At 34.4% G+C, this 27,734-nt stretch overlaps 1 protein-coding gene across 2 annotated transcripts in view; it reads left to right on the forward strand.

Moving 5' to 3' along the window:
- The window catches only part of RB1 (RB transcriptional corepressor 1), a 160,508-nt gene that overhangs the window by 61,466 nt on the left and 71,308 nt on the right, over positions 1-27,734 (forward strand). For both annotated transcript variants that reach the window (XM_027589125.2, XM_027589124.2), the window contains 8 exons: positions 1,346-1,455; positions 2,385-2,462; positions 6,388-6,475; positions 9,514-9,630; positions 10,844-10,900; positions 10,985-11,016; positions 11,100-11,176; positions 12,293-12,489. In XM_027589125.2, coding sequence (XP_027444926.2) covers positions 1,346-1,455; positions 2,385-2,462; positions 6,388-6,475; positions 9,514-9,630; positions 10,844-10,900; positions 10,985-11,016; positions 11,100-11,176; positions 12,293-12,489 — 756 coding nt within the window. The remainder of the gene's footprint in view (positions 1-1,345; positions 1,456-2,384; positions 2,463-6,387; positions 6,476-9,513; positions 9,631-10,843; positions 10,901-10,984; positions 11,017-11,099; positions 11,177-12,292; positions 12,490-27,734) is intronic.

Consider the following 27,734-nt stretch of genomic DNA (forward strand, 5'->3'; position numbering starts at 1 on the left):
AAAGAAAGAGAACACTACAGGAATCTGCAGGTGTCTGGTAGAAGTATGCACAAGTTGCTGTGGTATCTCAGAGGAGGGCCACCTAATCCAAAGTGGGGCAGATTGGTTTTGTGGAAAACTGTGTGGAGGTGTGATTTCTGAGCTGAGTAAGCTTTGAGAAATGGCATTTCCAGTGTTAGAAATGACAGATTCAACGGGACAGTGATATGTGATGGTGTGGTCTGTTCAGTGAACTCCAACTAATTCATTAGGATGGGGGTGCAGGAGAGAAGACTGGTGAGATAGACTAGAGAGGCAAGAAAAGGGGCCAAATATTGTGTTACTGAGTTTTCTTATTAACTGATGTACCAAAAAATAGGCTGTTCACAACTCTAAAGAGTCTTGGACACTTACTGTAGTTTTTCTTCCTTTAGAAAAGATTACGTTTTTTTTTTAATTAAATTAAATTTTATTATGTTATGTTAGTTTTAATAGAAATCTTAAGATAAACCTTACATTTACCCCAGCATTTTTCATATAGCACTAATAGCTCCCAATCAAATAAATGATTGATAATTAGTGCCTCACTAAGATCGGGCAGGAACAATGATTAAACTTAATCAATGTGAATGGCTGTTTTACCTAAAAAACTTAGACAAAAAAATTTATATTTAACTGGATTTCTTCCTGCCACTCCTTTTGAAATGTGATTTTAGTTCTCTCGGGTTAGAAACCCTCAGACTTTAAAGTCATAGCAGAAGTCATGCCAGGTAGTTGTCTGTTGGGCATTGGTTTTTAAATTATGATTAGAAAATTATGAATCAGAACTTGTAAAAGAATTACAGATTCTAGCAAATGAAGAAGTATCTGGGATTAGGAATACATAGTGCAAATCTGTTAATTGGGCTAATTAATTGAGCTAATACTCTTGTCCAAGACACTTAACTAAAGGGAGTTAGAGTACATCAAACAATTTAGAAAAGATAGGGAGAATATATAATCAAGAGGATTTGTTATGTTTGAAAAATATTTTTATATTGATAAGCATAGTGGAAGATTAGAAGTGAGGGATGTAGGAGATGTTTGGAGGATCTTGGCAATTTATATAATAATACCTACTGTTTTGTGTTATTGGTGATCACTGTCTACATAAAATTCTAAGGAACAGGATGCATGCATAAAATCAGTTTAAAATTAGAGTTAAAAAATAGGAATTTTTCACTTTTAGATATGCTTTATTTTTATTGCATGTGAACTCTGTATAAATGAAATGTATGTACATAGAGTCTTTAAATCTGTACTTCTGTGGACTGAGAGATGTAGTGATATGAAAAGGATAATCATCAGAATTGTTTTTTCTTTTGAGGTGGAAAGTCTCTCTAAACAATATGAAGAGATTTACCTTAAAAACAAAGATCTTGATGCAAGATTATTTCTAGATCATGATAAAACTCTTCAGGCTGATCCTGTAGACAGGTATTGTACATGGTCTAATTTTATTTGTTTAGATGCTTTTGCTATAGGTTGATTTTAATATAGATAGATTAAATAGGTTTTTATTTAACTTCATGATCTTTAAATATCATTTATAATAAATTACTTCAAGTGCCTTTCTATAAAGCTGATAATAAGGTAATCAGTATTCTAAGCATATAATATACAAATAGAGATTTAATGTGAATTGTCATCTCTAGCACTATTTTTTTTTATTAAGCTGAATTTAATTTTAAAACATGCACTAAAAGAAAATTGTTGAAGTAATTAGTTTAGTTCACTTAAGTAGTGGTCTCTCTTTTTCCTACCCTTTCATCTGCTATTACTTGCGTGGTTCTTTTTTTTGTAAATGTTAATACAAAAGTATATTCTCTTGAATTATCATGTAGAATTCTAAAGTAGATTGAGAGTAATTGCAAAAAATCTGAATGATTATAAGTATGTTTATGTCTTTAGCATGAAATCTTTTAATGTTTAGCTGAAAATATATATAACTTTTACATTAAATGCAAATAAAATGTTTCAAATTTTATTTAAGTCAAAGGAAAGTTTTTGGAAGGCATAATGACTGAAAAACTTGCTTTGATATTTTTTAATACTGAACAGCTCAGTTCATAATACCATCTAACATCTAGAGATAGCATCTAACTTTCACTTTTAAAAAATTGTTAATGATTTGTGCACCTGTTTTTCATAAACCTAGTAGAAGAAACCCAACTGAAAAACAATGGTGAAAAACAAAATTTTATTTATTTAAGCAGCTTTTGGATCATCTGTTTCCTATCACTTCTGTTACTAAGTTACCATTTTGTATGATGGTATGAAGGCAACAAGTAATATACTGCTCTTTTGACTCATAAAACACAAATTGTGCATTTTCAATCTGAATGACTTTGCTTATCATTATTTAGTTTTGAAATGCAGAGAACACCACGAAAAAGTAACACTGATGAAGAGGTGAATGTGATTCTTCCACAGACTCCAGTTCGGTATGAATTTTCTTACTTTTGATTTTCATTATAATTATTTATTCAGTGCCTTATGAGTTTGTTCATTTGGTCTGTTATATATTTATGTATACATGCAACAAATATATATTGAGTGCTCTTTGCCTGCCAGGTATTTTACTAATTGCTGAGGACATGATTATTAAACCTAGTTCTGTCTGTCCTTAAGGAGTAGAACCTAGAATGGGAATGTGTTTCATCTCAGTAAATAAAAAAGGAAAAAAATATATCATCACCCTTTGCTCTGCATACAACTTAGAAGAACTGAAACCATTTTTCTATCCTTTTCTTCACTTCCCACATCTAACCTGCTATTAAGTCTTATTTAATCTGCCTTTAAAATATCTCTAGCCCATCTCCTATCCTCCGTTTGGACTCTCACCACCTTTGTCCAGGATCTCCTCCTCTTTGTTTTGGATTTTTTGCAGTAGCCTACTAACTGATCTTGCTGTGTCTACTCTCCTCACTGTTCCTCTCTCCCCACTACCAACTGTTTTCTCCAGAGAACCCCAGAATAATATTCTAGAAATGTAAGTCAGATCATGTTCACCCTGCTGTCAAACCTTTTGACTGCTTCCTGTTGCATTTGAAATATACATTCCTTCACAGTTCCTACAAAACCTTATATGATCCAGCTTTTGTTGCCTTTCTTTTTTTTTTTTTTTAAGATTTTATTCATTTATTTGACAGAGAGAGAGACAGCAAGAGAGGGAACACAAGCAGGGGGAGTGGGAGAGGGAGAAGCAGGCTTCCCGCTGAGCAGGGAGCCCGATGCGGGGCTCGATCCCAGGACCCTAGGTTCATGACCTGAGCCGAAGGCAGACGCTTAACGACTGAGCCACCCAGGCGCCCCTTCTGTTGCCTTTCTAACCTCATCTTGTTTTCCTGCTCATTATGTACTAGCCAGTTTCCTGAATGCTCGAGGCTCTTCTTTTGTACTTGAGGACTTTCACACTTGCTTTTCCCTCTTCTTGAAACTCTTCCTTCTTTTTTTTTTTTGCTTCTGAATTACCAACAGCTACTCTTCCTTTAGGTTCAGCACAAATACTGCTTTTTAAAAGATTTCTTTCTGAAGTAATTTCCTTTATTCTTTCTCATACTTTCCTGTTCTATTTCTTCATAGTGTATATCACAATTTGTAATTAAAAATTAATTTGTATGTTTCCTTGTTTTTGCTAATACCCATAATAGCCTTTAAGTTTGATACCATGTGGACCATGACTATTTTGTTCACCATTTAATAATTAGGACCTAGGGTAATATTTGGTACATAGAGGGAAATCAGTAATATTTTTCAAATGACTATGCAGACATATAAAGATACATTTCTGTATAAGTGTAAAGTATAGTGATAAACTTTTGACAAACTAATGAGATGGCACAGAAGGGACTTAATAAAGGGACTTTATTGAACTGAATTTTGAAACATGCAAGTCTGTGACACAGAAGAGCACCTTTTAGGGAGTAGGAATAGCATGTGCAAAGGCATGGGAGTATAAAACACCATAAAACATATGGTAAAGTATAAAGTATAAAACATACCATAAAACACAACACGCTGTGTCTGGGGAACTATTAGCAGCTCTGTATTGACTCACTAAATGGGAAGATGAAATGGCAGGAGAGGAGGGTGAATACTAGATCCTGAAGGGCCTAATATGCCATACCCATAAGTTTAGACTTTAGCTTGTGCATGATTTGGGCTATATATGGGTGTTAAATAGGGGTAAGGATAAAATTAGAGTTGATTTTTGAAAGTTTATTTGGTAGTAGTTTTTGAGGGGATGGACTAAGGAGGACATGGTGAGAATTAGACCTGTCAATCTGTCATAGTGGTTCTTAACCAAGGGTGCAAATTAGAGTAACCTGAGGAGGTTTTTTTCCAAACTACAGATGCCTAGACCCTACTACCATACACATAGTGAGTCAGAATCCCTGGACTGCTCTATTGCAGTAATTCAGTGGAGAAATGCTGAGGATCTGAACCAAGAGTAGGCAGTTGGAATGAAAGAACAAGAACAGGTTTGATAAATATTTGATGAATTCATACTTAGAATATTACTCATGAGGCATTTATGGGACATGAAGAAGTAGTACGTAGTGGGATATAAGGATCTTACAGATTTGAGAATCATCTGGGGAAGTTAATACCATAAAAATAGATGAGTTTGCCTGAAGTAAAGGTATAATAGCAAGAATGGCTGGCTAAGGACTGAGCCCTAAATAATGCTAGCATTTATTCATTTATTTACTTAGTTCAATAAGCCAACATATAGTACATCATTAGTTTTTGAGGTAGTGTTCAATGATTCATTAGTTGCATATAACACCCAGAATGCTAGCATTTAAATACTAGATAGAAGTTAAAAAGAACGAGAAGGCTGCCCAGAGAATGAAGCCAAAAAAGCCAGGGGATGGAGGGAGTTTAAGGAAAAAGCAGATGTTTGAGTGTCACATACTTCAAGGAAATCAAGTATCGGAACAATGAGAAAGATCTTTTGGTATTAGCAGCTAGTTATTTGTGGCTTTAGTCATTGTGGGCTTAAATGGATTTGAAGATGTACTATAAGTTTTAGAAGCAATAATATTTGAAAGGTGAGGAAGTATAAATATCAGTTGAGAGAGGTATAATAGTTTGGTGTAATAATAAGGAAGATAGAAAAAAAAAAATCAGGATGTTTGTCATCTTTTTTCCTAAATGGAAACTTTCACCAAAAGAGGTTAAAAGACTTAAAAAGACAAGTTCTTTTTCCAAACTGAGCAAACGACATTGGTTCTAATTCTTCCTGAGGTTACAGAAATGAAAAAGAAAATGCTCACTGAGCATGTTTACTAAATAATATTTAAGGACTCTTTCAGCCATAAACATTCTATAGTTCTTTGTATCAATAAACAGTACCTACAAGTAGCAATGTACTGCTACTCCAAAATTGGAACATCAGTATTTACTCTACAACAGACACACACACACAATTATAGAATTAAAGAAATCTTAAGGGACTGACCCAATTTTATGCTTTAACAGTGTAGATTTCTAAAATTATGTATGCTTTCATCTGAAGACTTCTATAAAGGAAAGTCACATGCGTCTTCATTTGAATTGCAATATATCCTACCATTTTTATTTGAAAAACTTTAATAATTGATTGTAATAATGTTTTCTTTAAAAATTGTCATTTTGATACCAGTTTATATGTTTTCTTCTTAAAATATCATTAATTTGGCCGATTAATGTTTTATTGAAATGTAGTTTTTATTAGTAAATAAATATATCAGTTCTTCAATTATAAACTTAGTGATTATGAATATGTTCTTTCTTAAAGGTTTAAATAAAATGTAATTCCCTTTTGCAACTATGTGGATGGAACTAGAGGGTATTCTAAGCAAAATAAGTCAATCAGAGAAAGACAATTATCATAGGATCTCACTGATATGTGAAATTTAAGAAACAAAACAGAGGATTCTAGAGGATGAGAGGAAAAAATAAAACAAGACAAAACCAGAGAGGGAGACAAACCATAAGAGACTCTTCATCATAGGAAACAACCTGAGGGTTGCTGGAGGGGAGGGGGTAGGAGGATGGGGTAACTGGGTGATGGACATTAAGGAGGGCATGGGATCTAATGAGCACGGGGTATTATATAAAACTGATGAATCACAGACCTGTACTTCTGAAACGAGTAATACGCTATATGTTAATTTGAAAAAAATGACAGAAAAAAATGTAATTCCTTGTAAGCAACAGTATACTAAGGGTTTTATAAAATCTTATTTCAGAGAACTTCTTAAAGATAAACAGGATATAGTGAGTTTGAAAGATTCATTTAACTTGTGAAATAGATACATTTTGTTTATTTATTTGTTTTCCTTCATTGCTTAATATGTCTTCCTTTTTTTTTCTCTCTAGGACTGTTATGAATACTATCCAACAATTAATGATGATCTTAAATTCAGCAAGTGATCAACCATCAGAAAATCTGATTTCCTATTTTAATGTAAGCCATAAATAAAATGTTATGTTTGTGTTATGTTGACAAAGAAATTTGAAATTAAAAGTTAAAATACTGAGAATTTTTTTAAATATCTCCCAACCCAAACGTTCTTGTCTGTTACCTTACTTCTTGCTTTTTTGAACCCTCCAAATTAGATCTTGGTAGTATTGTATTATTTTGGTAGTGTTATTTTTAGATTTTTTTCATGTTTGCTCTTTGCCTTGCTCATCATTCTTTCTTGCAACTTAGACCTCATTTCTGATTTCATTTTCTTTCTTCTTCAGGTACATACTTTAATAATTCCTTTAGTGAGGGTTAGTTTGGGGTGAACTTACAAGGTTTTTGTCTTAAAGTATCTTTACTCTTACTTTTTGTAAGATAGTTTAGCTGAATCTTCAGTTCTAGATTGATGTTTACTTTCTCTTAGATATTTGTAAATAATACTTTACTATTCCTGGTTCTCCTTGTTGCTATTTAAGAAATCCGTGAATCTGGGCTCCTGGGTGGCTTAGTTGGTTAAGCAATTGCCTTCGGCTCAGGTCATGATTCCAGAGTCTCAGGATCGAGTCCCTCATCAGGCTCCCTGCTCAGCAGGGAATCTGCTTCTCCCTCTAACCCTACCCCTCTTATGCTCTCTCTCTCAAATAAATAAAGTCTTAAAAAAAAAAAGGAAATCTGTGAATCTAACCGTTGCTTTGTTATATATCTTTTCTGTCTGCTTTTTTGATCTTTTCTTTGAATGTGATACTAAGATTTAACATTTCTCATAGCTCTACAGTCTTTTTTATCCTATATTCAGCCCATTTTTATTTACATTGCTTGCCTGGACTTGTGTGCATTTTACAACTCCTGTAGACCCAAGTTTGACATCTGAAGGGCCACTCACTGCTATACAAACAAGGGAGCGAGCAGGAGATCATGAAAACTAGCATCTGTGTTACTTGCTTGCTTCTTCGCTCCTTATTTAAATTCAAATGAGGGTCAGGACTCAATGAAATGCTCATCCATGGATAAGGCCAGGAGAATTATTAAAATTTGGCTTATTCCGGTAACTGTGCTTTGTGTAGTTAACATTTTATTTGATATCATAACCTCCCTGTGGCTTTGTCATATTCTTTTCTCATCTTTTTGCTTATATGCCTCCCAGGAATTAGCAAAGTAATTTCTGTCATCATATTCATAATTGTGTTGGCTCAGAACTGATTTTGTTTGGGAATCTTTTGTTGTTGCATACAAATTTTTGGATTGTTTGTTTTATTTCTGTGTAAAAGCCATTGGAATTTTGATAGGGATTACATTGAATCTATAGATTGCTTTGGGTAGTATGGACATTTTAACAATATTAATCCTTCCAACCTATGAGCATGGGATATCTTTGCATTTTTTTCTAGCTTCTTCAGTTTCTTTCATCAGTGCATTATAATTTTCCATGTACAGGTTTTTCACCTCCTTGCTTAAATTTATTCCTAGGTATTTTATTCTTTTAGATGCAGTTGTAAATGGGATTATGTATTTTTTTAAGATTTTATTTATTTATTTGACAGAGAGAGAGGCAGGGAGAGAGGGAACACAAGCAGGGGGAGCAGCAGAGGGAGAAGCAGGTTTCCCGCGGAGCAGGGAGCCCGATGAAGGGCTCGACCCCAGGACCCTGGGATCGTGACCTGAGCCGAAGGCAGATGCCTAACGACTGAGCCACCCAGGCACCACCTGGGATTTTATTCTTAATTTCTCTTGTTAGTTCATTATTAGTGCATAGAAACAAACCTGATTTCTGTATATTGATTTTGTATCCCGCAACTTTACTGAATTAATTTATTCTAACAGTTTATTGATGAAGTCTTTAGGGTTTTTTATATATCATATGTCATGTGTCAATAGACACAGTTTTACTTCTTCCTTTCCAATTTGGATGCCTCTTCATTTTCTTGCCAGATTGCTCTGGCTAGGACTTTCAATACTATGTTGAATAAGGGGACAATGGGCATCTTTGTCTTGTTTCTGATCTGACAGGACAATCTGTCAGCTTTTTACTATTGACTATGATATTAGCTGTGGGCTTATCATATATGGCCTTTATTATGTTGAAGTATATTCCCTCTATACCCGCTTTGTTGAGAGTTTTTATCATAAGTGGATGTTGAATTTTGTCAAGTGTTTTCTGCATCTATTGAGCTGATCATAGGATTTTTATCCTTCATTTTGTTAATGTATCACATTGATTTGTGAGCGTTGAACCATCCTGGCACCTCTGGAATAAATCTCACCTGATTGTGGTATATGATTCTTTAATGCATTGTTGAATTTGGTTTGCTAATAGTTTGTTGAGAATTTTTGCATTTATGTTCATTAGGGATATTGGCTTATAATTTCCTTTTTTTGTGATGTCCTTGTCTGGTTTTGATTTCAGGGTAATGCTAGCCTTGTATGTTTGGAAGTGTCCCCTCCTCCTCTATTTTTTGGAGGGCTTTGAGAAGTTTTATTATTCTTTTTTGAACGTTTGGTAAAATTCATCAGTGAAGCTGTCTGACTTTTGTTTCTTGGGACGTTTTTGATTATTGATTCACTCTCCTTACTAGTAATCATTCTGTTCATATTTTCTGTTTCTTCATGGTTCAGATTTGGTAGGTTGTATGTTTCTAAGAATCTATCCTTTTCTTTTTAGGTTTTCCAGTTTGTTGGTGCATAATTGTTCATAGTAGTCAGTTATGATCCTTTGCATTTCCATGGTATTAGTTTGTAATATCTATGAGACTTTTTTTTGGTGGGTGGAAAGGCTAACAAATCTGTTCTTTAACTTAGCAGCAGAAAATTTAGATAATAGGGTTTTTTATTTGTACTTTAGTATTTTTTGGTCACTAACATCCTAAAATAGAATTCTTTATGTTCTTCTTATTTTCAGTAGTCATGTTTACCTAGTTTTTGTGGAGGTGTTTCCATGGTATAAATAATTGAAAGTGAAAAGTTATATCTTATAGGACAGAAAATGTTAATTCTGATTAAATAATATCCTCAACATTGATTTATGTTTTTCCTCTTTAAAGAACTGCACAGTGAATCCAAAGGAAAGTATCCTGAAAAGAGTGAAGGATGTTGGATACATCTTTAAAGAGAAATTTGCTAAAGCTGTGGGACAGGGATGTATGGAAATTGGATCACAGGTAACTTGAGTTCATTTTGATTAGTGTCACTATATGGTAAATAACCTCAAGTGAAATATCTTTCCAAATTATAAAGGTATTATAATAGTATTGGTCCTATATTAGTAGATTCTGTATCTCAGCTGCCTGTGTATGCTGCTGTTTATGAAAAACTTTATAAGAAAATGCCCCTTACACCATTACAGAAACCAAAAGTAAACATGTAGAAAGTTTTAGAAAAAATGTAGACGTTTAGAAAATATAAGTACAAGAAGATTAAAATCTTTGATGCTATTAAATTTTTTGTATATATTCTTTGGCTTCTATATATATGAATATTCATGAATGCATATACTTAGATAAATGGGATCATATACATGCTATTTATTGGTGATATTAATTTTACTATTACTATTATCATTTCAGAAAATCTAAAACCTATACATTGGGTAAAAGTACGGGCTCTGAATCAGAACCCTGGGTTTATATTTGGTTCTATCATTTATGAGCTATCATTTAACTTCTCTGAGATTCAGGTTTCTGTATTCTGCTTTGTTTGGAATTAGTGAGATAACATACAAAAATATCTTTGAAAACTGTAATCTATATACATTTATTTCAGTGTAGTGAGGTTATATTTTGATGCTAACCATATTTTAAATAATAGTATTTAGAAGTCTTTTTTGGTTGTATATGAAACTTATGCTTATAATTTGAATGAAGGAATATGGTTTGTGTGTGCCTATCTAAAATTTGGTTATTCTTTGAACTAATGGGAATTATTTATTTGGTTAAAACTTTTTGCTGATAAGATCAGTTGGGTTCAATTTTTGCCTTTGCCAGTTTTATGGACAGACTATTCTCAGTCCTGGAGAGTTATCTTGAAATTATATTTCCTAGGCCACAAGAAGTATTACGTTAGTATGTAAAATGGTTAATAAGTACCAGGTGTATAACATATCCTCTGTGTGTGTGTGTGTCTTGAATGTTGTAGACTGAAGTGGAATGAAAGAAAAGGAAAACCAAGTACTGGACCTTCCCTCCTGATAATTTATTGAGAATATTAACCATCATTTTATATGGAAGTCTTGAATTTTAGACAAGCTAGCTTTTGTGATCTCTTGGTATTCATATTCCTAAAAAGAATCAGAAATATGTTTTTAAGAGAAACCTCCTTAAAAATTAATAATTGTGATTTTCTAAAGTAGTGGAATCTAATTTTTTTTCTTTGTAGCGATACAAACTTGGAGTCCGATTGTATTATCGAGTAATGGAATCCATGCTTAAATCAGTAAGTTAAAAAGAACATAATAGAAAAAAAATTCAATGCTGACACAAAAAAGGCATCAGCTAAACATTTTTTTATCTGTTTTAGGAAGAAGAACGATTATCCATTCAAAATTTTAGGTAAATTCTTTAGTTTTAGTAAAACAATTCTTTCTTTTTTATAAAAGTAAATGTTTCAAAATCATTCTTTTCTTTTCCTTTAGCAAACTCCTGAATGACAACATCTTTCATATGTCTTTATTGGCATGCGCTCTTGAGGTTGTAATGGCTACATATAGCAGTAAGTTAAATTTTAGTAAATAAACATTTTAGTTCAATTTAAAGTTAAAAAAAACTTATCTAAGGTGTGGTGTGTTTTTTTGGGGGGATGGAGTTAAGGAGACAGTATGCATAATGTAGATCAATATATACTGAAGAATGTAAGTAGTCATCATAAATCATTTAAATGGGTTATTATCTGAACCATTTCAGGTCATTTTGGAAATAGTACTTCACTAGGCTCTTATTCTTGGCTATCCTGAGTCTAGGAAATGAACCTATTGAAATCCCTTCCAAGACAGGAGATTGTAAATTACCAAAGGAGTGCTAACAAGTAGCATTTACCTATATGGAAACACTGCTATAGATTCTGTGGTCATGAAACCAAAGTTTAGAGCTAGAGTCTACTAGATAAACAGAACAGAGGCCACTCATAGTATTTTCTTTTAAATATAATTTTAGACATGTATTGTTTTGCAAATAATGTTAACAAATATAAGAAGTTTTGTTTGCAAAAACAAAGAAAATTTACCTAAGGATACAAATACATAATAAAAGAGAAACATATATGGAAAACTATGAATCCTCATTAATAACCAAAAAATGCACATTTAAGAGTTACCATTTTCTAACCAAATTAGCAAAATCTTAAAGAATCCTTCCCTCCCCACATCAGGAATTAATGAGACTGTGAAAATGGTTATGCTAATGTATCGCTGGCTAGATATTAAACCCGTTCCTGATATAAGTTTAGAGTATTTAACCTTTGAAAATTTGATATAAGCATGAGCCCTCTATTCAGGAAAAACATATGTGCACATACACTCAGAATTTAGAAGCCTACTTCCTATGAGTCTATGGAAAAATTTCTGCTCTAGGGATGCCTGACTGGCTCAGTCAGTAGAGCACACAAATTTCCATCTCATGGTCATGAATTCAAGTCCCATGTTGGGCATGGAGACTACTTAAAATAAATTTAAAAGACAAAATTAAAAAAAAAATCTGCTTTAAATAAAAATTTTTGTTTAGCTTTTCTGCTGTTTTAAAATTTTTGTTTGATAAAACCTTCCAAACTGAAAATACGTAATTCAAGGCTTAACATTTCATACCTAAGTTACATTTTTTCTTTCATTTTTAGGAAGTACATCTCAGAATCTTGATACTGGAACAGATTTGTCCTTCCCATGGATTCTGAATGTACTTAATTTAAAAGCCTTTGATTTTTACAAAGTGATTGAAAGTTTTATCAAAGCAGAAGCCAACTTGACCAGAGAAATGATAAAACATTTAGAACGATGTGAACATCGAATCATGGAATCACTTGCATGGCTCTCTGTAAGTAACTAGCTAAAATAATTAAAGATATTAATATGCAAATGGATAACAGTTATCTGTTAGTGAGAGGTATTTGTTAAAATTTACCTCAAGAGCACATAGCAATTTAATGAATAATGCCATTTCAGTGTGTAGCCCAAGAGTTAAGTGGAATATTAAAATGGAGTTTTCTTTTACTTGAGCTCCCCAGACCATCTGATACAATGATTTATTTAGGAATAGCTTTAATGAAAACATGGCACTTTAAAACAAAGCAGAATTCCTTAAAGTATTTGAGCAGTATATTTAAAATAGAGGTGTCATGTTTGAAAATTTTAATGCTGTTAAATTCCAACGAAATGGTAAAAATTGGGATTATGCTATTTAGGTGATTTAACAAAGTACAGATTTCTGGTTCAATTTATTTGTATTTCTTTTTGTTCTATCATTAAAGATAGTCCAAAAATCTGCACTATTGTTCAGTTATTGTTCAGAGCATTATAGGAGCACAAATCATATTCTCTAGGTATTCTATTTATAGCATATAAGCTATTGATAAGGCTTTTGTTTCATAAAGATGGCATTTTCTGTGTAGTAATAGTAAAATATTTATTTGAAGTTCTTCTGTGTTATGCTTTTTAAATCTGCATAGTTGGGTAATTGTGACTCATCAGATTTGTAAATTAATATAGAGTTGGTTTCTTTTGAAACTGTGTTGTATGCTAAGCATATCACTTTTCATTTATGACAGTATATAGAAATGGCAATGAAAACATTAAGACTTTAGTTACACTAGAATTCTAATCTGTACATGTAACCCTTAGTTTTAATTTTTTAATGTTTTAAAAACCTAATGGCTAAGAGATAACTTATTTCTTAGTGTTTTCTTGCACTGCTGTATGAACAGAGTAGATAGAACAGGAGAGAAGTAGGGGAAGTTGATAGGAAGCAGTGGCATTGCTGTAATTAAATTTAGTAACTCCATTATACAGGAGCTTCTACTTTATAAGAAAAGACGTGTTTAGAAATCTAGGGGATTTCTTGGGGATTAAATGAGAATGACAAAAATGAATCAATAGATAAATAAATATAATAAGAAGTACTTTTCAGAGGCTGATGTGCCCTCTCCTTCTAGACATTGAAATCAAGACATTACTGTATCAAATGAAAGTGACTGTTTTTATTTCTTTTAGAGAATTATTTTTTTTCCCATCAGTACATGTCTACAGCATGGCTTGCTTTGGGGTAGACATTGTGAAGATACAGAAAAGATGTGGGCTCTAGAAATTGTGGAGGAAATAGAAATTTACTGTTTATAAGTTGCTTGTGCTCAAGCCTGTTACTGGTATTTTCTTTTAAATATAATTTTAGACATGTATTGTTTTGCAAATAATGTTAACAAATATAATAATGTTAACAAATATTTGTTTGCAAAAACAAAGAAAATTTACCTAAGGATACAAATACATAATAAAAGAGAAACATATATGGAAAACTATGAATCCTCATTAATAACCAAAAAATGCACATTTAAAAGAGTTACCATTTTCTAACCAAATTAGCAAAATCTTAAAGAATCCTTCCCTCCCCACATCAGGAATTAATGAGACTGTGAAAATGGTTTTGCTAATGTATCGCTGGTTAGATATTAAACCCGTTCCTGATATAAGTTTAGAGTATTTAACCTTTGAAAATTTGATATAAGCATGAGCCCTCTATTCAGGAAAAACATATGTGCACATACACTCAGAATTTAGAAGCCTACCAGTTACTGGTGTTCTAGGATTCTAAACAATATCCCTTTATTTTTGAGAATTTTTGGAGAAAAAGTGAGCTGTCCAAAGTCAGGAGAAATGTTTAATTTATTAATAGGATGTGGAAGTCATAAGCCTCTACATTTAAATTCTAAATGTGGTTGGTGTCTCTAGAGGATAAAATTATAGATGATTTTTATTATCATATATTTTTAATGTTTGAACTTTTAAAAACATTTTTTTGCTTTTAAAATTTTTACTTTTTTAATCATTAAGGGAATAGGTTAAGTGTGAAGATAAGTCATACCACACAAATAAAATACTGTGAATTTTTCCTAAGAGAATAATTGACGTTTTAGAGAAGGTACATACTATAGATATATTTGAGCTTTCACAAACCTTTTTTTTAACTGAAGTATAACATATATACAGAAAAGTATATATTACAAGTTTATAGTTTGATGACTTTTTCATAAATTGAACACACTCCTGTTACCAGCACCCAGATCAAGAATCAGAGCAAACTTTAATAGTCTTTAATTTTGTATCACAATAAGAATTTTTCATTAAACTGTAGATTCAAACAGTATTGTTTATCTAGGGAAATATCAAGTGAGGTACTACTTAATTTTTCTTCCCAATAATTTAATAAAAGAAAGAACATCATCGTCTTTTTAATGGTTGCATGGGGAAGGGTTCTGGCATCTTTGCTTCACAATCTTGAGAAATAATAAATCAAGAACAGAGTAACTTGAAGGAAAAAGCACACCCTTCTTTGTTTTGGTCCCAGAGAGATTAACAGGCAATCTATAAGTATAAAATGCTAAATAAACAGTCTATTGAAAAACCTGGTGAAATCTTGTTCCCTGGAAATTTAAGGGAATTAGAGGTGATTCAGAACAAACCATACCTAAGGGTTAGATTAAATGACTTCCAGATGTTCAGGCCTTTTAAATCTGTTAAGCAGTTTATAATGCCAGCAGATAAGTGAGATTTGGATATCTTTTAACATATTCAAAATTCATCAGATTTTTCTCAAAAAAAAAAAAAGCTTTATAAACCAAGATACACTAGGTACTTTATTTTCTAAATGGTCTCTCTTCCTGGGAATATTGTGGACTCTTCCTATTGATCTCCCTGCATCTCTAACTACCTTAAGACTATTTCTCTGGCAGCAACCAGAGAAATCTTTTTTTTTTTTAAGATTTTATTTATTTATTTGAGAGAGAAAATGAGAGAGAGAGAGAGCACATGAGAGGAGGGAGGGTCAGAGGGAGAAGCAGACTCCCTGCTGAGCAGGGAGCCTGATGCGGGACTCGACCCCTGGACTCCAGGATCATGACCTGAGCCGAAGGCAGTCGCTTAACCAACTGAGCCACCCAGGTGCCCCAGAGAAATCTTTTTTAAAATGCAAGTATCATCATGCTAACTCAAAAACCTGTGAGGGACCTATGCATCTGGTGATGGTGGAGGAAGACCCAACCATATGACTCCCCTCAAAAAAGACAGTTATAAAACCTCTACATGATTTGGAAAGCAACTGCCTGAAATCTCTGGACAGGAAGAGGAGTAGACAGACTCTTCAGGAGAGAAGAGGAGCTCAGAGCCTGGGAAGGAAGCTTTTAGCCCAGGGCTAAGTGGGGAAGTGAAATAGGACAAGGAGGTGGGGTGCAAGTGAGAAGAAAACTGCAGGCTTTCTGGCTGGGGCCGGGGAAACGAAAGGAAGAAAACAGAAGCTGGGGAAACCTTGGCTGCTGAAGGGAGTGGACAAATCCTGTCTACTCACTTCTCTGTGTGAAAACTGAATTAATGCAGTGTAATGGATTAACAGCAGCTTAATGAAAGAAGATCTGAACTGAGACAGGAGCTGCTGCCCAAATAAAAAGTTTACAGATCCAAGTTCAGTGAAAATAATTACGTGCTTAAAAACAGAATGAAGTAGTGCCTATTTGAGAAAAAAAATAACGGAATATGGAAATCTTTACAACTTAACATTTATGATGTCCAGGATACAATTCTAAAATTACCCAGCATATTAAGAGGGTCAAAGGAATTGGGTGTAGATTTTTAGAATGGGAACTTTAGGTCAACTATTTGATGCCTGAAGCCTCTTTTTTTAAAGGGAGCTTTGTTGCCTCCCTTTTTCTTCCATCAGCAGTTCAAAATGTGGTCTTAGACTCCCTGGTGTCCCTGCAACCATTTTAGGGAATCTGCAAGGTAAAAAGTATTTTTATACTGCTATTAAGATGTTACTTATCTTTTTTACTCTGTTGACATTTATACTGATAATGTAAAAGTGTTAGCTCCTTTGCAGGTATCAGAGCAACAGCATCAAGCTGGCTAGTCATCATTATATTCTTCACTACCACAAACTCTCCATTAAAATACAAAACAGAACACATCAGTTTCATTTAAGAATGCCATTGATGAACCAGTAAACAGTATTAATTTTGTTGAATCTCAATTCTCAAGCACATGTTGTTGAAAACAATTGACAGTAAATATTGCCAGTGGTAAATTTTTGAGTTTTCAAGGGAAGATTAGAATTTGGTTAAGCTTGTATCCACTGTAAGCATTACAGCTTCTCAGTACTTCAGACACTTCTGATGAAATCAGTGGTATATTAATAAATGTGACTTTTTGATATTGTAAAGGAGATTTGTCAGTGTTTGTAAGGTCTCCATAATTCAGTGAATCAATATTTCCAAAAGACCAATGAATCGTGTTATAAAGTCATGTAAGAAATTTATTCAAAGTTTAAGGTAGACCCATATAAAATTTTTTAAGATATTCATAACATAAAAATTAATAAAGTTCAAGATAGACCAACAGATTTTAAGGTCTCAGAATATAAAAAGTTTATTTTTGTTCATTGATACTGTTCCCAGTTCCACATTGCAACTAACCTTTAAGGAACTATAACTTGCCAAGTTTTAGGGTAGTGTAAAAAAAAAAAAAATCCATTTTTATCTTAAAGTTCATTATTTATTAAATTCTTAGAAATTTTCTGTTTGTATTTAAGTTAAACTTATTTTTACTTAAAAATTACTAGTACTGTATATATTGATCTAATTCACATGAACAAAAACTTTTGGGGCCTTGAATAATTTTTAAGAATGTAAGAGAGTTATGAGTCAAAATGTTTGAGAAGGCCTGCCTTGTATTCTCTTCTCCATTTAGTCTTGTCTTTTATTGTAACTCACACAGCCATGGTTTTTTTGCCTGTCCCTGAGTTCATAGGCCCAACTTAAAATAATTTCCCCACCGTTTTAGTCACCAGAATTTCAGTTCTACTTCTACTCTGTTGTTCATGACCATCCTAGTCTATAGTCATTCTTCCTGCTTTACAGCCTTACAGGTGTTTGTTTATACTACTTACTAATCGTTTATAAACTTTATATCTTATTACACGTGCATATCTCATGTTCATTGAGTTAGTGTGTATAAAGCACTCAGAACAGTATTTAACATTATGCATGTGGCGATTAATTACATAAGTGGAAGTGAAGGATAAAGAGGGGTCAACTAATGATGAGATATAGGTCCCATATGGGTAGAATCACTCATTAAGGTACCTAGGATAAGATGAGATTTGCCTGGAAAGATGGGTTTCATTTGATTATGTTGAGTTTGAAGTGACTGTAGGTCATTCAAGTAGAGATGTGCAGTTGCAGTGGGATATGTGTGTCTGGAGCTAAGAAAGAAATGCAGGCTCATAATATGAACCTGAGAGCTGCTGGCACATATACAATAACAAAAATTGCCACCCGTATTGACAGTTCATTTTGTGCCAAGCATTGTGGTGAGTTCTTTTTAATGTCTTTCATTTTTATAATAATTTATGAGGTAGTATTCTAGATGAGGAAATCAGTGCTTAGAAAGAACTTCAATAACTTGTCCAAACCACACAAGCTAAATGGCAGCGCTGTGGTTTGAACCCAGGTCTCTCTGGTTCTGAAGCTGTTAATCTATGTTTTTACCAAGTGACTAAAGTTTGGAGAATGGATAAGATCGCCTAAGGGGAGAATGTAGTACAGTAGTTCCATCTTATCCATGGGGGATGTGTTCCCAAACCACCAGTGGATGCCTGACACCATGAATAATATTGAAGCCTTTATGTTCTGTTTTTCCTATACATACATACATACGTATCTGTGATAAAGTTTAATTTATAAATTGGGCACAGTAAGAGATTAACAGCAGTAACTACTAATAAAATAGAACAATTATAACAATATCCTGTAATATGTGAATGTGGTCTTTCTCTCAAAGTATTTTATTGTACTGTAGTTACTCTTCTTCTTGTAATAATGTGAGATGACAAAATGCCTATATGATGAAGTGAGGTGAGGTGAATGACATAGCGTTAGGCTGCTACTGAACCTCTGATGATACACCAGGATGAGAATCTTCTCCTTCTATACTGCATTTGAGTGTGGGTAACTGAAACCATAGTAAGCAAAACCACAGTCAAGGGGGGCTACCGTATAGCAAGAGAAGGTGGCTAATGATAGAGTCCTGAGGTGCTCTGACATTTAAGAGCTAGACAGAAAAGAGAAGCCTACAAAAGACTGAAATAGAGCAGCCAGAGAGATAAGAGGAAGTGGTGTCATGAAGAGAAAGCATTACAAGGCCCGAGTGTGTGCTTGCTGTTTAAGATACTGTAGGGGCCGCCAGTAAGAACTGAAAAGCATTCATTTGAGCAACAAGGAAGCCACTGGTGATGGCAGCAAGGACTGTTAATAGAAGTAGTGGAGGCAGGAGTAGATTGCAGTGGGATTTTGATGAGATGTGAATGAGGGATAAAGTGGAGACAGTGATTGTAGATAGCTTTTTACTGGAGTCTTGTCTGTGAAGGGAAATTAAGATATAGCTGCCAAGTGTGTGAGGTGGAGGGAAGATTAATTTTTTAAGATGGGAAAAGTAGGATTAAATGTGGATGGAAAAGAGCCATTATGAGTGTTCTGTGTTGCAAATGACATATTAATGGCCTAAAACAACTGTTTTATTTAGCTCATGATTCTCTGGGTCAGGGACTTGGGAAGAACTTGACTAGGCAGTTCATCCTTGACTGTGTGGTGTCAGGAGCAAGATCTACTTCCATGATGCTTCTATTTTTTCTTTTTTTCTTTTTAGAGAGGGAGAGGTTGGGGGCAGAGGGAGAGAGAGAGAATCCTAAGCAGGCTCCACGCCCAGTGTGGAGGCCAACATGGGGCTCAATCTCACAACCCTAAGAATGTGACCTGAGCTGAAATCAAGAGTCCATCACCCAACAAATTGAGCCATCCAGGCACCTCTCCACGATATTTCTTCATTCACAAGTCTGGCCCCTTGCTTCCCCTCAGCACATGGTCACCTTTTCTTTCCTTCCCTTCCTACTCTAGGTGGCATCTCATCCTCCTGGCCTTCTCATATGAGAAGCTATGCATCGCATAGCATTTTGGTTTCAGGATACTCATGCATCTTACATAGCAGCTGGCTTCCAAAAGGCTTTTGAAAGGACCATAGCTGGAAGCTCTGGTGAGAGCAGTCAGAGGGCCTGTCCAGATTCGGGGGGTTCCCTTGAATAGATGTCGTCTCTTGTTTGAGGAGAGGCAAGGTGGGATGGGAAATATTGTGTGGCAAATGTTAAGACTGGAAGCAGTTACAAGTAAGGTATGTGGGTGCCATGGCAGAAAATGAGGAGCTTTCCATCTTATGGCTTTTATTTATTTCTTTTTTTTACAAAATAGAGTTGAGGTAATTTGCTAAGGGTGGGTTGATGGGTTGGGGTAGGGAGGGCAAAGTGGTGTAGTGAGTTTGAGGAGAGTGGTCACAATTTTAAATTGTTGCTGAGGAGAATAATAGAACTGAGTGATGAAAGATATGAGGATTGCCTAGCAGCACTGAAGGACATGTTGAAGGTATAAATTTTAAATTTGTAGTGCCACCCCCACTCTTTGTGGTGGCATTATTTTTTTCCAGCATCACCTAACAGCCAGTTGTAAGATTAGAAAAAATGAACAGCTAGATTGACCCAGGATTTTGGGTTTTGCCTTCACAGATGCAGTAGAGTGATAATGGGGCAAATAAGATGAGGAAGTTGATCAGAGTGATTAAAGTGGTAAGGTTGTAGTTTCAGTTGCATAGAGGATGTAGGAGGAGACTGATGAACAAAGTCAAAGTTTTAAGAAACAGCTTTTATTGGGGTGCCTGGGTGGCTCAATCAGGTTAAGCAGCTGCCTTCGGCTCACATTAGGATCTCTGGGTCCTGGGTTAGAGCCCCACATCAGGCTCCTTGCTCAGCAGGAGTCTGCTGCTCTCTCTCCCTCTGCTCTGCCCCCCCCATTCTCTCTCTCTCAAATAAATAAAATCTTTAAAAAAAAAGAAACAGCTTTTATTTATTTATTTATTTATTTATTTATTTATTTATTTATTTATTTAAAGATTTTATTCATTTAAGAGAGAGAGACAGAGAGAGAGCACAAGCAGAGCACAAGGGGGAGAGGCAGAGAGAAAGGGAGAAAGCAGACTCCCCGCTGAGCTGGGAGCCCAACTTGGGGCTCAATCCCAGGACCTGGAGATCAACACCTGAGCCAAAGGCAGATGCTCAACCATCTGAGCCTCTCAGGCGCCCCTTAAGAAACAGCTTTTAATGAAATTTAATAGAGAGTAAGAGATTTCAACTTTATATTCCAGAGCTAGAACATTTTGGATAGTTTACTGTATTCTAAGAAATAGTTCTGGGAGCACATGAATTATTTGGAGTGGAGGTGAAGACCATTGGAAATGAGGTGGTCAAGGAACCAAGAGGCTGAGTGAGAGATGAAGTCACCCAGGACATGTGGTAGAGAGGAGGAATGTGGACTAGGGACCAATGTCTTCAATGCTTGATGGAAGTGATTCTGAGATAAGACGTTCTAGGAGGGGCAGAGGGCTAGAGAGTTCCTGAAAAGGAAAGCTCCTAACTTTTTAAAAAATGTTTTTCACAATACCTAGTTCATTGTCTTACATATAGAATTTAGGTGCATAAACAATGAGAATTGTAATGTCTTCTTGATTAATCTACTCCTTCGTTATTATGAAATGACCCTCTTTGTCCCTCCTACTATTCTTTGCTCTGAAAACTGTTTTGTCTGATTAGTAAAATCACTCCAGCTTTCTTTTTATTAATATGAGCTTGGCATATTTTTTCCCATTCTTCTACTTTTAACCTATTTGTGACTTTATACTTAAAGTAGGTTTCTTATAGGCAGCATCAGTGTTTCATAGTTTTCAGATACATATCTTTCACCTCCTTGGTTAAGTTTATACCAAGGTATTTTATTCTTTTTGGTGCAATTTTAAATGGGATTGTTTTCTTAAGTTCTCTCTCTGCAGCTTTGTTATACAAGTGTATAGAAATGCATCCAGTTTCTTGGTATTAATTTGTATCCTGCAGCTTTACTGAATTCATTTATTCTGCTAGTTTTTTAGTGGAGTCTTGTGGATTTTGTATATATAGTATCATGTCATCTGAACAGATCAATTACTAGTAATGAGATTGAACCAATAACCAAAAAACTACCAAAAAATAAAAGTCCAGGACCAGAGAGATTCACAGGTGAATTCCACTAAACACTTAAAGAGATAATGTGTATTCTTCTCAAACTATTCCAAAAAACGGAAGAGGAAGGAAAGCCTCCAGATGCATTCTATGAATCTAGCATTACCCTGATACCAAAACCAGACAAAGACACTACAAAAGAAGAAAACTATAGGCCAATATCCCTGATAAACATAAATGCAAAAATCCTCAACAAAATATTAGCAAACCACATTCAACAATACATCAGAAGGTTTATGGATCTGTGGACTTTATATGTTTCATCAAATTTGGAAATTTTTGTCTATTATTTTCTTAAAATATTTTAGTTGACTCCTCCTACCTCTCCCTTCAGGGATTCCAGTCATAAATGTACTAGGTGACTTGAAGTTGTCCCACAGCTCGCTGATACTCTGTTTTTGTTTATTCCCCAGGTATTTTTCTTTGTTTCATTTTAGATAGTTTCTATAGCTATGTCTTCAAGTTCATTAATTTTTTCCTCTGAAATGTCTAATCTATTATTTTTCTATTTACTGCATTTTTAATCTTAGACACTATATTTATCATTTTTAAAAAGTTTTATTTGAATCCTTTTTTGTGTCTTCTATATCTCTCTTTAACATGTTTGGGGGAAAAACATGTTTGGGCTTTCCTTTACCTTCTTGAACATAGGGAATATAGTTATAATAACAGTTTTAAAGTCCCTGTCTATGAATTCTAACATCTTTGTGTTTTTAGGTCTGTTTCTATTGACTGATACTTCTCCTTTTTTTGTCTGCCTTGTAATTTTTTTATCAGGTGCCAGACATTGTGATTTTTACCTTATGGAATTCTGGATATTTTCATATTCCTTTCAGTATGCGTTTTGGTTCAGTATGTGTTTTGATCCTTTTCAAGACTTTTGTTGTTGTTTTTAGACCAAGCCCATGCAGTCTTTAATCTATGGCTAATCTATAACACCCTTCTGAGTACTCTACCTGATGTTCCATGTAGTAAAAGGTTTTTCCACTCTGACTGGTGGAAATCAGAGCTCTTCTTGGCCCCGTGTCAGCTTCTGGAATGGTTCTGCTTTTTCCAGTGGTTTTTCTTTGGCTCTGGATAGCTTGTATGCTCTGATGGGTTCTCCCCTGAAGACTTGAGCATTACCCTCCGTAGATCTCTGGAGCTCTCTCTTTGCAACTCTTTTCCTTTCTGTGTAACTCTATCCTCTCTGGTATTTTGTGCAGCTAAATTTAGCTACCCTGGCTTCCTTGAATTCTAACTCTGTTTTTTCTGCCAGGAAGACCATGGGGCTTTATTTCAGTTTCCTCTTTGCCTGTAGCCTGGGAACTCTCTCCATGCAGTAAACTGAGGCAGTGGTTGGGTTTACCATTTGTTTTCTTTTTCTCAGGAATTACTGTCCTTTGCTACCTGTTGTTCAATGCAGAAATCTATTCTTTCATTTATGTTGCTCAACTTTTTAGTTAAGACAAGTCCTATTTGTTCTTTCATCATCATGGCTGAAAGAGTTATGCATAGTATTTACTGATAAAATTTTTATAAATATGTATAAGGAATATTTAGGATACCCTAAATATTTTATTTCTGTTTTCCTATGTTAAATGCATCATATCTTCTGACTAATACTGTTTTGGAGGGGTACTTATTATATGGAGATCATAGAAGTACTAGTTATTAACTATTGTTTTAATTTTGGTAAGTCACAAGAAAGTTGAGTATCCTTTAATTGTTGTTAAATATAGCTGACTCATTAAAATGGATTCTATCATACTACCTTTCTGTAGTCACCAAACATTAGCAAATTTCTTCCTTCAGCACTTTTACATAGACAAGATTAAAAACATTTCTCTTTTATTATTTTTCCAAGTTTTAAATGAAGACCTGTTTTACATGTCAGCACAGTTATAATGAATAGCTCATATTTTTAGAGTCCCAATTTGATGACAAACTTATAAACAAATTTTTAATCTTTTTTGGTGTCCTTTGGAAATGCCACATTTGACAGGAAGTGAACACAAAAGGCAGAAAAGCCTGTGGCTTTGAAAAAGCCACAAAGGATATCTGTTCTATATTTGTATGTTAGATCATTAACCTCTGGTGCACTTTACAGAAACGTTTTAGTATCTACCATGAGACATTGTTTTTTTTAAAAAGTTACATTTTACTGGGAGCTGTGTCTCAGGAAAGTGAGTGAACTGTAAGATAATGATTAAATCATATATAACACTTTTCTAAGAATATGGGTAAGGATGATGAAATAATATAATGCCATATATTGAATTTATACAGTAGCCATGCTATTATAAAGGAAAATATTTTATGTTGGGTTTTTAAAAGCTCTTCATGAGTTATTTAAAATAACTGTATATTTACTTTTTTGCCAGCTAGAGAAAACCTTTTAATTTTTTTTAAAGGATTTTATTTATTTGAGACAGAGAGAACAAGCAAGGGAGTGATAGAGGGAGAAGCAGGAGAAGCAGACTCCACCCTGAGCAGGGACCCCAACGCGGGGCTCGATTCCAGGACCCTGAGATCATGACCCAAGCAGAAGGCAGACACTTAACCATCCAGGAGCCCCTGTTTTAATTTTTAAAAATATTCTTTCGAAAGTATAGCTAAGGCTTTATTTAACCTTTCTCACTCTGACCCAATGTGTTCCTAATTTCTTGCCCTTAACTCCCATAACTAACTAGTAGCTTCTTAAGATTTAGGAGACTTGACTTCATTAATCAAAACTGAAATTTCTTTTTTGTTCTAAATACAACTTTGCTTACCAATATCTATGTCTTTACATTACTTTTCAAGTTACTCAGGCTCGAATGCTGAATATTCTTTTTTTAAATTTTTTATTGTTATGTTAATCACCATACATTACATCATTAGTTTTGGATGTAGTGTTCCATGATTCATTGTTTGTGCGTAACACCCAGGGCTCCACGCAGAACATGCCCTCTTTAATACCCATCCCCAGGCTAAGCCATCCCCCCACCCCCTCCCCTCTAGAAACCTCAGTTTGTTTTTCAGAGTCCATCGTCTCTCATGGTTGGTCTCCCCCTCCAATTTCCCCCCCTTCATTCTTCCCCTCCTGCTATCTTCTTCTTTTTTTTTTTTCTTAACATATATTGCATTATTTGTTTCAGAGGTACAGAACTGTGATTCAGCAGTCTTGCACAATTCACAGCACTGGCCATAGCACATACCCTCCCTAATGTCTATCACCCAGCCACCCCATCCCTCCCCTCCACTCTAGCAACCCTCAGTTTGTTTCCTGAGAGTAAGAATTCCTCCTATCAGTGAGGTCATATGATACATGTCTTTCTCTGATTGACTTATTTCACTCAGCATAACACCCTCCAGTTACATCCACATTGTTGCAAATGGCAAGATCTCATTCCTTTTGATGGGTGCATAATATTCCATTGTGTATATATACCACATCTTCTTTATCCATTCATCTGTTGATGGACATCTTGGCTCTTTCCACAGTTTGGCTAGAATGCTGAGTATTCTTTCCTTCTTTTTTCTATAGTTAGATACAGAGTCTTACAATTTAAAGAAAAAAATGTGTGTGTCTCTTAGATTTATTTTATTATTTTTTGAAATCTTATTTTCATTTACATTTAGGCTCCTATTTGATCTCCCAGCTTTGCCACTATCCTCCATTTAAACTTTGGTGCCAAGTTAATATTTCTAAATGTTTATGCCATGTTCCTGTTCAAGAACATACAATAGCTCTCTGGTGCCATTCAGAAAAATTTAACCTCTTTTCTCTGGTTGTGGAATCTGGCCCTTCCTGGCCTCATTTCCACTATTCCTCATACACTTACTATAGCCAGAGAGTTCTTTCATTTGTGGAGCAAACCACATTTATCCAGTGACAGATAGCCTGCCTAACATGGAATGTGGAATCAGAAGACCTGGCTTTAGGTCCTCACTCTTTCGTGTGCAAGTTAATGTTTTTGTCTTAGTTTCTTGCTTTGTAAACTGAGATAGAACAAAAGATTTGAGTTCTTCTAGTTCAAATATTTTATGTTTCCACAAAACTATTTAAATGTTAAGAATTATTTGCCAATACTGAGTATAGATCCATATTCCTTTAGATTGCTTCACAATTTATAAAATATTAAAGGAAGATTCTTTCATAAAAAGGTTACACAGAGGTCTCATTACCCTGTTCTCCTTTAGCTCAATTTTTCCCCGTTCTCTTTGGGCCATGCCTGGTATTCTGTACATCAGATATTTTAAAGGAATTGTACTTGTCCTTGTGAGATATATAATAACATGGGAAATAGTCCCTAGTCTTAAAGGAGCTTGGCACCTGGTGGAAAAGTAAATTACTGTAATATATTATGAAATAAGATAAGCCACAAGGGTCAGAAGAGGGAATGATCGTATGTAGATAGGAAAAGACTTGCAACAGATGTAAAAATGTGGAAAGACACAGAAGTAGGAAAACCTGGAATTAGATACATTGGGGGAAATTATGGCCCAGCTTTGGCAATGGTAGATGAGTACTAATTTAAGACTAATTTAATCTTAAAAGTTAAAGGTTTTTTTTTTTTTAAGTTAGAGCTTTTAACCTTGTTAAAAATGGAAAGCTAGTTCTTTTTTTTCTTAAAGCTTTTTTTTTTTTTAAGATTTTATTTATTTATTTGACAGAGAGAGGACAGCAAGAGAGGGAACACAAGCAGGGGGAGTGGGAGAGGGAGAAGCAGGCTTCCCGCTGAGCAGGGAGCTTGATGCGGGGCTTGATCCCAGGACCCCAGGATCATGACCTGAGCCAAAGGCAGACGCTCAACAACTGAGCCACCCAGGTGCCCCTGGAAAGCTAGTTCTATTAGTAAATGAAATACTATACAAATATACCAGTTAATTTTATGCACTAATTAAAAATGAAGTGTGTGTGTGTATACCAAAAGTATTGTCTAATTTAATTCTCACAAAAATCCTTTGAAGTTGTTAAAACTATTTTCATTTTATAAAAGTGGAAACAGGCTTGGGAAGGTTAAGTAATTTGTCTAAAGTCACCCAGTTGGCATTTGAACCCAGATTGGTTTGATTCCAAATTCCATGTTCATCTAGTAAAGTGCTCCCATTGTGCCATATTATTTCTGTTGATTCATACTGTTTTTATTACCACTATAACGTGTAGTCAAGCATGTGGTACATTATAAAAGGCAACAGTATAAATAATTTTATTCTAAGTGAAAATACAATATATATATTTTTTATCTTGAGTAACAAGGTAAGTGTTTTGCCTAGAAGCTAGTTCATAATAGGAAAGGAAGAAAGTACCATTTGTGGACTAGCTCCTTTGTGCAGTGCGTTGTCATTATTGGTCTACTGTATCCTTTAGGAAGAAGAGATTAAAAGAAGACTTTACAAAAAAGAGCAAATTATATTTTAAGAGAAAGTACTAGTGTGCCTATGTGTTTGATTCACACAACTCTCAGAAATGAGATTTTAATATAATACGTATTTTTAGAATCCACAATAATTTAGGGTTGATTAGGTATTTGGATTGACAACCTCAAGTAGATTGAAGGGAGGGATAAAAATGAACTGAATTATAAAGCTAGGACTGTTTTCATAGACTGAAATGTTAGAACTGAGTTTTCTCTCAGTTTTTAATAAAAGATCCCAGGTATGCCTAAAGTCTTCTATAAGAATGAAAAATGTAGAGCCTGAAAAGGGAAAGTAAGGAAAGGCAATATTGTAGAAATAAAATTTTTGGTAGTATCCTTGTTTTCTACTAGTGGGCTAGTCTAGAGAAAAATTTAAAAATACAGATATTCAGAAAAGCACAAACAAAAATAAGGATAATAACTTAGTTTATATGAATATCCACTGAAATATGAATAGATGATTATTTTAAAAGATCTAAGAATATAAGCTCAGTTTAGTAAAATAATTCCATTTCTTCATAATTGTTAATCAATGAAGCATTA

Source organism: Zalophus californianus, chromosome 3 (genome assembly GCF_009762305.2).
Source record: "Zalophus californianus isolate mZalCal1 chromosome 3, mZalCal1.pri.v2, whole genome shotgun sequence".
NCBI lineage: Eukaryota > Metazoa > Chordata > Mammalia > Carnivora > Otariidae > Zalophus > Zalophus californianus.